The sequence below is a fragment of the Anser anser genome (genome assembly GCF_964211835.1).
Source record: "Anser anser genome assembly, chromosome: Z".
Taxonomy (NCBI): domain Eukaryota; kingdom Metazoa; phylum Chordata; class Aves; order Anseriformes; family Anatidae; genus Anser; species Anser anser.
This window is the reverse complement of record NC_139723.1, coordinates 23,743,393-23,754,991: the sequence shown is the minus strand read 5'-3', so window position 1 is coordinate 23,754,991 and position 11,599 is coordinate 23,743,393. Positions and strand designations below refer to the sequence as shown.

Below are 11,599 nucleotides of genomic sequence, written 5' to 3'. Positions count from 1 at the left end.
GTAATGCTTTACAGAAGGATTCTCTTGTGGCCAGAACCTGCTTACAAAAACCCAGCACCGAGTAAACAGGCGCATTTAAAAACTAACATTATGTCTATGGCATCTTGTGCTAATTTGTCAGCTGCTAAGTATCTTGTATGCCTCCACCTTGATTCAGCAGGGAAGCTTGCGATGGGTGCTCTTTCTTACCACAAGGGCCTTCTCTACTAAGTGTAATTTACTAATGAAAATTACACTGTGAACTTGCAGGAAAGGCAGGTACAGTCCATCATATTCTCAGTTCATCCAGACCTGCTGACTAAGCTGTGTAAGTGTGACTATTGAAGCCAGTTTATTAATAAGGAGGCCAGAACCAGAGAAAAAGGAGCAAATTTAAACAAAATAACAAATTAATAAATCTGACTAAATGGAAGGATTTAGGTTTTTGTTTGTTTTGATAATAATAAATTTACTAGTAACTCAGTTAAGATTAACCTATTTATTTTCCCCACCCTGCTTTTAGCTATGTAGTTTTCAGCATCCTACAAGGGAGGTTTATATCTCCCTCATGTCTATCCTTTAGGATTCAACTTGTGTGAATGCAAGCATCTAGAAACTGGGCATTATGGCAGGGGGAAGAGTACAGTGTGTTATGAGAACATGGCAAAAAAAATCAATGGTGCATCCATCTGCTGGTAGATCCTTTTACCTGTTTGCCCTCTTCAGGTCATTAACGAATTCTGCAGACTGCTGATGTCTGATTTCACTGCTCTTTGTGAGTCTCTCCAAAGCACTCACTAGGTCTTGCACTCTAGCTTTCAGTTTCTTCTCCCTGTATCAGGAGAAAAAGAGAGAGAAAACTATTTTCAAAACAGAAATAACACTTCAGCTTACAAAAGCAGGAGTGGTAATCAAGTTTCCTCCTATGTTGTATTTACAGGCTGAAAATATTTTCTTTAATACTACCTGGACAATGCAGGAGGTAGTTCTTCTGTTAAACTTTTCCAAAGACTGATTTTATACAATTCACCATTTTAGAATATAGGCTCAGAGGTGCAGCAGACAAAATAGAAAACAAACTCTCTGTTGGATCATGTCCCTCTATGTACCAAATCGCCCTAACAAATAATCACAAAGATATATTTTTATTTAAGTATATCTGGAACATGCCACCTTCTATATCTTGAATTAGGTAACAAAGGAAACTATGAAGAGAAATCAAGCATGGTGGTAATCACATAGGAGTTGTAATAAAAATTAGAAGAATTACTCTTAAATGTAATTTACTGAATCTCTTTTCATTTAGAAACTACTATAGGTGGAGAGCAATCCCATTGATTTCAGTCACAATCTCCAATTTACCCAAGAAATCTAAACTACACTCCATATTACAGTAGATCACTGGGTTCTTCAGGATCCAACAAGTCCAGTCCATATGGCAGTAGGAAACAGAGAAAGATGAGAACAAGAGAGGGAAGAATAGACAGAAAAGGGCAACCACAAGAAATACAAAACAAAGAGCACAGGTGTCTTCTAAACTACAGTAGCAACGTTTAAAATACCAATACAATATAATTAATTACCATCACTTAAAATACCTACAAATTACAACTGAAAACTAATTATAAGAATTGTGCCAAAATGGAAGTAAAATATAAAATATCCTACCTCTACAAGCAAAAAAACCATGTGAACAACACAGAAGTTCTAGACAGGGGTCAGTGTGGGAGCGTGGGGTTTGAGCTGGCTGTAAAAACTTCCCAGCGCAGGCAGGATGAGGCAGGAGCTTCCTCCTGCGGAGCTCCCTGAAGCAGAGCTGAGGTCTGGCTGCCCACATGCGCTTCTGCACAGACCTGGGGCCTCCCCACCTCTTCTCCCAGGTGCTGGTGCAGAGACCAAGGAGCCTTTCTCTGAAACTTGTCCTCAGGGTGTAGGCAGCCCAGAGAAAAGCTCGGATTAAAAGGGGAAAAAAAAGTGTGGGGGGAGAGGGGCACGGGAGGGGAACAACAGTGACGAGTGACAGAGAGCTGGGGTAAGCTGGGAGAAAAGCTAGATTTTGTAATGCCAAACCTTACACTTGGGAACTTTGCATGTATGGAGACATCCATCTGTGCTTTACTGCCCTGAACGCTTTGCAGTGATTTGCTTTTCCCTCCTGTTTTTGTTGCACTGTTGCTCAATGAGTAAACTGGATTTCATCTCAGTAACACGGTGACCACAAGCTCCCGCATGAGCATCATGAGTCTTGTGGGAATGGGATGGAAAATTGCAACACCAAGGCACTGCACCGATGGTGGTCGCTTTGAAAACCCAGGAGGCTCGTCGGGACGCTGCTGGGGAGCGCTCTGGCTTGCGGACACCTCACTGCTGGAGCATGTCCCAGCGCTGGGCAGGAGTTCACAACCCTCCCTCCCGTGCTAGCTGCCCCGGAGCACGGCAAGCCCGGGTCCCTGCTCGGCAGCCCGCAGTGCCGAGGCTGGCCGTGCCGTGGCAGCCTTTCACCAGGAGACACAGGCAGAGCACGAGGTGAGGCACATTTCACCGCCTCCGCTCCAGCAACAGAGGGGCTTTGACACAGAAAGCCGGGGAAATATCCCGGTGCACTGCAGACGCTGCCTTACCGGGCGAATTAAAGAGAGGCCTTGTTGGTGAAGAACCATCAATATTCTTTACACGTCCTTTCCCCGAAGTAACACGCGCAATTTTCAAATTACTCCATCTTTTTCCTCGGGGGTTAAAAGCTCACCACCTCCCACCTCAAGTATAAATTTCATGTCTTTACGTTCTATCTCAGCTGATAGATTGACTCAGCACTGTCTACACTGGAAATTTACGCTCTGCAAAGAAAACAGAAACTAAAAAAATCCAGCCTTTACTTGCAGTAGAAGATAAATAAGATCAGACCCACCAGAGGTCAGAGCTGCTAGCTCATGTGTGTGTGGCACATGGTAACACGTGGATAAGCGTGATGTAGGTTTGGTGCTTGTCTGCTCCAAAGGACTTGCAGCCAGGGGCGCTGGTGCCTTGCACTGCGACCTAGTGTGTGCAGCAATGGAAAAAACGTACTTGGATGGGGAGAGAAGGAAACTAAAAATTGTTGTTAGTCGATGCAACACAGTGTGCGAGAAAGGCATAGCTGTGAAAACACCGTGCGCAGTCCCGTGGGAAACAACCCTGCAGAGCCACAGTGTATTTATTGTAGCTCAGGTCCGCAACACACCTTCTGTAACAAAAGCTGCCTGGAAAATGAACACAGTGGAAAGACCTGGAGGAGCTTTTCACGCATGATGAATTTTGGCTGCTAAGGTGACTGCTGCCTGATAGAGGCATGACATAAGCCTCTGCCTGTTCCTGCACCCCTGCCTCCCAGCCAGTTGTGCTCAGCCCGAACTCATTGGGCTGGTTCTACAACATTCAGAGGCCGGGTCTGAACCATCCACCTAAATAGTAACAGAGGGCAGTGCTTCAAACCTGGGTGCCTCAAACACAGATTTACACCACCAGGACACGTGTATTCCCTGACGTGCAGTGACAGGATCCAGACAGATCTGCTGCCTTCTCTTGAGGTCAGTGGGAAGAGCACTAGCTCACACGAAAGCAATGGGCAGCTTGGTTGCGTGCACTGAAATGCCCCAAAATCTTGCACAAACAAGACATAGGGATTTACTGCTATGCTTACTGTTCCTGATTTAAAACATGACTGTCCAAATATTTTTACTTAAAGTGTCATTTCACAGCAGAAGTATCACCTCGGTAGAGAGACACAGCAGCAACAGCAAAGGAGCAGTAAATAATTTGTTTTAGCCTGGAAAATGGGGATGCCTATATACCTGCTTAATGGCTATTACTTGCATAAACACTTAAGGTTTTTTCCCACAGGGCTGTGCCTTCTATTTTAGTAGCAGATTAGAGACCTCAGAGCTGTACCTCTCTAGTGGGTCTGCAAATGCCCTGTCCTTCATAAAAATCTATGCCTCATAATGCTAACTCTTCTCACTTCATTTCTAACACTAATTAGTTCTGTTTGGACAGAGAATTGTCCTTAATTGTGTCTTTCTAGAGCTGATTCTCTAGTCTGGCAGCAAAAGCTAGCGATAATGAATCCTGAGGTGCTCTTTTGTATTCCTTTAATGCATTACAGTTAGCTATCTTCATGGGATTTCTAGCACCACTTCACTGTCCTGATTGCTATTGTAAATCAGTAGGATATGAGGAATCAGCCTCCACAGGCTTAATAAAACAGCATATTTTAAAACAATAGTCTTAGTCATAGGCAGCATCTTTCCAGGATGAGGCAGTGTCAAACCTGTGAACCAGGGAAGGAGCTGCATTTGGTGCGACCACAGGCAGACAGCCTGCCAGTCTGGGGAGCAAAGCAGTGAAGCAGCCTGCATGTCAAACTCATACCTCACGCTGCTTTCACGCCCCTGGGCTGTAAACAGAAAAGGACGGATCCTGGGTGTATTTTAATGAGAGGAGAGGAGAGGCAAATATTTTTAGGAGAACACTATTGCTATGTGATCTCCCAACTCACAAGTCAACTGGACTGCAGAAGTCAGCCTTGCTTTCTCTCACCAGCTCCTCTTCCAACGGGCTGCTGCAACGGGAGGTGCAGGAAGCACAGCCTCAGCACCTCGTGCACAGAGAAGACGAGCACGGGTTCCCAGAAGAGGGAACAGACTCGTGATCCGAGAGTACGGTTTGCTTCACCTCCAGCAGAAGGACTCTGCTGCAGGGCACTCAAGAAGTCAGCGAGGGAAATCCCTGACTACAGTTTCCAAGGAAAAACTCAGAATAAATGTCTTCGGAGGCCTAGAGCCTACTCTGACATCCACTACAACCAGTATGCTCAGTAAATGTGTAACATTCTGGTAACAAAGACTTTTGTTTTACATTTTCACAATCAAAACATTCAGTGGACAGTTGTTAAACAGTTTTCAAGGGGTTTTTGTTTCAGGCTTAGGGGACGGTTTTAATAGAAAGGCGAGCTGACAGGGCCTAGCATTTTCTCTGGTTTCAAGGCTACCACTGCACAGAAGGTGGAACCCTGCCAGAGCCATGCAGGAAATTATATAACACAGGGCACATTTCTGTCAGTTTGGCCCCCATACAATGACACCATGTACGGACCAGCAAAATGTAAGCAAGGTCTTGAGTACCCTGTGTTTTCCCTCCTGTCTGGGCTTTTCGAGACATGTTCGGGTTTTACATGCCAGAAACCTTCCCAGGCAGATTTTCCTGCCCTTGCTCATCTCATCCAGAATTCCCCGATGTTGCAAACAGGAAGCTGCTCTCCCCTGGCGTGCAGAAAGATGATTTTCCTGCCCTTCGCTTGGAGTGTACCCAGCTAACTCCCCTCCTGGTGAACGCACAAGCTATCACCCCTCTGCCCTGGCATCAAGAGCACCTATAGCTCTTGCCAAACCCGGAGCAAAAGAGGAATAACAAGCTCTCCCTGTACCAGGAGGTAAGAACGGGGCAGAGGAGTCAGGGGCATTCGGGGCCGATGATCCTACCTCTCAACATCCCTAGGAGCATCCTTTCCCCCACAGGAAGCATTGCCTGTGACAAGCACAGCCCCCCAGCCCCTGTCAGGGGGAGCACCTTCAGCATGACCCCTGGCCAGGAGCCCACACCGAAGGGCAGGCACGCACCGCCCGGCCCCTCGCTTCGCTCCTAGCCCTTTCCCAACACCCTCCTCTTGCGGTTTAAAACCTGGCATGCTCCCTCACTTCCCCCTCTGCCTTTTCCCGTTCCAGCTGAACAGGGTGACACGTAATTATTTTTTCTAGGCATTTGGCTCCTCTTTTCTCAGGAGATCACAGCTGGACATTCAAAAGGAATGCAGATAAATTCCTCTCCTTTCATCACCAGTTAGTTTTCCTCAGATGTTAGTTTAAACTAACATCTTATGTCAGACTTGCATGCAGAACCCTCAAGCCAATTCGAAAGCACGCTTCTCTCTCTGGTTTGGGTTGGCCTGCTAAGGAAAGCAACTAATATATAACACATTTTTTGTGTTCTTTAAGAAGCAACAAAACAACACTGCACAGATGCCAGAAGAGTGTTAAAATTGCCCTCTTCACATGCTGTGCCTTCCTGCCTCACCCCCTGGGCACTGGCAGACCTGAGAACGCCCGTGCTGCCTGCTGCCCGTGAAGTACGCTGCTCTGACCACCCAGAAGACGGTGGATGCTTTAAAACATACTTTGCTGGTGCAAGACACTGCACGGCTTTTTTTATTTTTTTTTTTTGCCAGGCGCTTAGAGTGGGTCTCAGGAGCCAGTGGGTACCAGGCCAGGTGCAATGCTGGAAAAAAACAGAGCAGCAGCAAAAAGGGAGGACGGGCCTGGGGGAGGCAGCAGTGTGCCTGCCGTGCTCCGTGCTCCAGCCTCACTGTCTCTGCCAGCCCAGCCTGGAGGCTTTCCAGGCCTGGAAGTATTTGGAGCTCCCTGTGACAATGGTATTGGAGTGCACAGCAGCTCAGATAACCACTCAGTGGTAAGGAGAACTACTTATTCCATGTCAATAACACAGAAAAAGAAAAATGACAGTTATCTGTGATGCACGCAGGAATAATAGCTACCCAGGGTGCTTCAGAGGAGTCTCTCTTCTATCACCGTGAGTCATTTCTCTTCTTGCAAGAGCCCTCCCAGTGGGGTTCTCTGGGGGAATTTCCACAGGCATGCAGTGCCCCCTGAGCCCTTCAGGCAGCCAAGGGAAACCACAACAGGAGACTGCACAGTCATAAAACAGACAGAGATCCTTGAAATTTGCAGTGACTGCAATCCATGCCAGTGTCTGGCTTTCAAACATTTCACAGTTCCGCATCTCCCAATTTAGTGGGCATGCAATGCAAGCCTAGGAATAAGCAAATATATATATATATATATATTAAAAAAAAGCAGCAGGTGATGCACTGGAAAAACTTATCAGTAGCTCCTGCATAGACCCCCCCATCCCTTCCCTTTTATCCACTGTAGGCTCACGCTGTATTTTGGCAAGGAAGAAAGAGGATTTTACTGCCTCAACTGTTAAGAGTCGTTTTCAATCTGAATTATTACAATAGGATGTGTTTTAGGTGTTCATCTTTTCATTTCCAAGAGCTAGACTCACTGATGGTCAAGATGAGCCTGAATTTCAGAGACGCTTCCACCTACTACTGGACCCTGCTGTCATGAAAATAAGGGTGTCCCCTGAAAACTCTGACAGACACCGTGCCAGGACACAGTCACTGCAATGCTTTGGCGCAGCTTGCTGTTGAAATGTTTGCTCTCCCAAAACAAGAAGGTTGGTGCAACACTGGGCTGGGGTCTTTGTACAGACATAAGGCCCTAAGACTACTAGGAACACCACTGTGTCATGGTAGACCACACAGAAGCTACTGCAGTAAGACAAATTTTCTATGTCCTACTGGAAATACCTACAGTTTCCAGTTCCAGAGAGGCAGTGCAACAGTTCTATGGGGGGAGGAAGGGGGAGAGAGGAAGGGAGAGAAAACTGTTTGCCAGTCCTACTGATTGCTCCCCCTTTCCCTCTACATGGTGACTTTCCAATTAACAGCATCACTTAACAGCTTCTCTGTGTTCACAAGTCGTCAAGGGATGGTAAATGTACTGCTTGTTGTGTTGCCAAATGGAAAGTCACCCTTTTGCGAGGTAGATACTGAATCACATCTAGACTGAGATAATTCGTGTAACCGTGCACAGCCCTGAGATCATCATTTTGTGCCCACTGATTACTCAGCTGGGGTCTGAACAGTCACACTGGCTATAGTGTGTTTTGTCTGCCATGATCGTCACCACCCTTCCTGCCCAAATATCCTATAAATCTTTAAATACATACAGAAAATACAACCCTGTGCAGAAAGAAAAGCTATCAGAAACTGGCAACGCAATGTGAGGCTGCAGGAGGACTTCAACAGCTACAGCATTCCTACCAAGGCTTGGGGAGAGGGAGAAGTTTCAGTCTTGCCAGCTTGGCCATTTTTCACAGAATGAGCAAACTTAGTTTGGAAAAGAAAAAAAAATTAGTTGCCTCACCATTGTTATCGCCCTGCTAAAGCAATTTCCCTTCTGGAAATTTTCTTACTGCCTCCTTCCTGCCGTATCTAACGCATTTACAACCATGTATGTGCTCACTAAGTTAACAGCTCACACAAGTAATCCTCAGTGCTCCTTTCCCCTGCTGCAGCAGAGCAGAACACGCCAGCGAGGAACATGTAATTTTAGGGTCTTCCTCAGAGACTGTCTTTGGGGCACTCAGACCAGATCCTCTCTCATAAAACTGGCCTCTGGCACAATCACTTGTGCATCAATGCCAGGCCATAAGGCTGCTGGGAATACACTTAGCTTTCCCATGAATAAAGTATTTCCTGCCAACAAGCTTGTTTATGGATGTGTTAAGCTCAAGAGAATGGTATTTAGAGGCTTCATGTCCATTGACACATTCCATCATTCCACCAAGAAAGGAGAGGAGGAAAAACAAAATTGCTAAAGTCTGGCAGAAAGTATTTACTCTTGGCTGGAACAGACCCTGTCTCTAAACTAGCGGACCAAGCCTGCGATGCCACTGCCTTGGTCACCCAGATGTAACTTTTACAATAAGGAACTTGCAGGTAACTTGGATTTCTACTAGTTAACATGGTGGTCATGGATAACAAAAGCCATTTCTGTGGAAAGCCCATAGGATGGGTTTTGATGCTAAACACTGCTCTGGGAAATCCTGAGTCCTACTGCAACAAATGTGTTAGGAAACAATAAAGGAAGAAGTGCTCCTGCCTTGAATTTCTGCTGATGGGCACGACCAGTGGAAACTCAGGGAGTTTCAAGACACATTGTTGGATTCCAGATTTAAGAGAAAGTCCAGGTCTGCAGAGAGAAGATAGGCTACTTCTGCAGACAAAACTGTTCTGCTGCAAAGCTGTTTGCAGACTACAAACGTACAAATGCTTCCCAACTACACTAAAATCCAAACCATAACTGAATCCTGCTGTTTTATTTGGGTTTCACTCTATTTCAATTAACTCAGAAGAACCTGACAGCTCTGCAGCAACAGAAGGACAGAATGGGAAAGCAGCAGTGGGGGGGGGGGCTGCCAGAGCTGTTGTCTCTGTGAGGACAGGATGGGGAGAGGGGTAGCAAGCAGGGCTGCTGATTGATATCACATTCCCTCTCAGAGAGACAGAATCAAAAGCAAATGGATTTTTGAATCGCCAAGTCCAAGTCTCCTCACCTTGCAGCTGCTGGCTGTCCCCTGCACCAGTGTCTGCTGCCTGCGGGAACAGCAGATAGGCTCAATGGCTGGTTTCGTCCACTAATTACAACCAGTACCGAAATACTCCATTTGCATTTAAATGTTGCCTCTAGACTGCAGACTCAGTGTGCAAGTATTCACTTGTTTCACATCTTCCTCCTGCCACCCACCAAAACACAGTCACTGTGCAACGTATTTTTTTCATTTTTAATTCTGGTCCTAGTTCTTTGGTGGTGGGAGGGTCCAAGGGGGAGCCAACAGGACCTCCTGGTTCACAAGCAGTGTCAGCACGTGTTTTCCCATGCAGGCAAGAAGGGCACTGAGGAACTGGCAAAGAGTTAAATCCACCTCTCCCTACAGATTCCACTCACCTCAGGCCGTTTTGTGTTGTTGTAGCACAGAAGAAAATATATTTCAATTACTTTGAAAACTCTTCTGTGAATCCACGAGGGTATAAATTTCATTGCATCTGAGGCTCCCATTTAATGCCAGTACCACAGTTAGGAATTACTGGTATTTTTTAGCATAGCCGTTGCTAAACAAGTTCCAGTATGTTTTTCTAACGTGCTAGACAGACTTTCTACCCATTTCCAGGCAGAAGACTTCAGGATAAGGAGACTAAGCATTCAGGCTGTCTTGGCTGGCACACTGATTAGGGAGAAAAATACCCTGTCCATACAGCTCACGGAAACTGTGCTTGAGCCCCACTGGCAGTAGCAATCACATTTAGTACAGTCATATTTCCATTACACAGAGAGCCTTCACTCCAAAATTTATGTACAGTTTAATCCGATTATTTTTCTTCCCCATTTCTGCCTGACAAACTGTACTTGCTAGGCCCCTGGCTGGAAATCCATGCTAATCAACTTAAGGCATAGTAGAAAAAGCAATTTTTTTCCTCTGTGTTGTCAGCAAACCACATTTCATGACTTTACTCGAGTTTCTACTAAGGTCACTGGCATCTTCTCAAAATCCAGGAAGAAATAACAAGACCAGGAAAAAGCTACAGTTTGTGTGAAGACAGAAAATGCCAGTGGAGCTGCCCACTGGACTGGACTGGAGTGTGGGGGATGTGGGGGAGGCCATGGCTCTGAATAATGTTTATGCGAGTAACTTTGTTGATGGTTTTTATCCACCCACACAAAAATGACAGTTTTAATTATTTTAACCACAGAATTTTGTTTCCTGCATCAAGCAAACTAAGTATTCAGTGACTGCCAGACTATTAAGCCAATGGTATGAGATATATTGATTTTGCAGTGGTAATGATCCTTACATTTTTACGTAATGCCTTTCAGGCTTAAGTGTCCCTGAGGCACACTGGAAGTTGCACTTATGAAAAAAGCACTTCAGGACTGAAACACCAGAGCTGCCTGAGAGGATATTGTACCATCAGAGAGGGAGCAAACATCAGAAAAGCAAAATACACTCTTCCCAGCCAAAATTCTTGATAGCACTTTGGACAGGTTCAAAATACAATAACCTGATTAGACATTACATAGCCATGTCTTACATAAGGTGGAAGAAGTAACAGAAACAACAATTGAAACAGTGAATGTATTAGTCATGAAGTTTACCAGAGTTGGTCCAGTGAAAACTGCTGCACAAACAAACATCTAGTTAATGTGTAACTGTACTGAAAGCTTTGGCTAAAACCTGGCTATTGATAACAGCAGTTTGTCAAGACATCAATTTTCTCTCTCATTGGAAAGCTAATGTTTCTTGCAACAATGTTCTCTGTAATTGAATTGTGGCTCCCCTTACATACTCAGGAGGCAAATGCAGCATCTGAGTCATCAAAATCACTGTTAATTCCCACTCCTGTAACTCCTTCCCAAGTTCTAACCTGCAAACAACCTTCTTAGCCAAAGATCAGAATTCAAATTCCACCTTTATTAAAGGTTTTCTGCATGCCTTCAAGCAAGTCATGTCACTGGTTTGTGTCCATATTCTTGCCTGAATATGGAACAAACTTCCTGTTATTTCAAGGGTTTCTTAAGGATAAAGCTCACCTGAATTTTAAAGAACTTTAAGAGGAATGGAGTAGAGCACCATGGAAGGACTTTTATCAAGTTAAGAACAAGAGCAAAAGAGAGGGGAAGATTAGAAGAACTTTGATCCTTTTCCATCTCACATGAAAAATCTGTGATCAATCTTAAGAAACACTTGAGGGTAAGAGTATGGGCTTGGAACTAGAAATCTCACCCTAGACCCGCAGAACAAGTCATGTCTCTGGTAAGGGAAGACGCTTACCGCCTGAGTGCATTTGTGAGTTCAGCAGTCAGTTCACTCTCGTTGTATGGTCTCAGCTCAGCTAGTGTTAACGGTGTTGCGGTGCCATCGCTGCATTCCTGAGAAATGAGGC

General features: G+C 45.3%; 1 protein-coding gene across 9 annotated transcripts in view; it reads right to left on the bottom strand.

Annotated features, from left to right (window-relative positions):
- The window catches only part of MCC (MCC regulator of WNT signaling pathway), a 205,937-nt gene that overhangs the window by 7,397 nt on the left and 186,941 nt on the right, over window positions 1-11,599 (bottom strand). For all 9 annotated transcript variants that reach the window (XM_083818748.1, XM_083818749.1, XM_083818751.1 and 6 more), the window contains 2 exons: window positions 11,488-11,585; window positions 689-811 (listed from right to left, as the gene is read on the bottom strand). In XM_083818748.1, coding sequence (XP_083674874.1) covers window positions 689-811; window positions 11,488-11,585 — 221 coding nt within the window. The remainder of the gene's footprint in view (window positions 1-688; window positions 812-11,487; window positions 11,586-11,599) is intronic.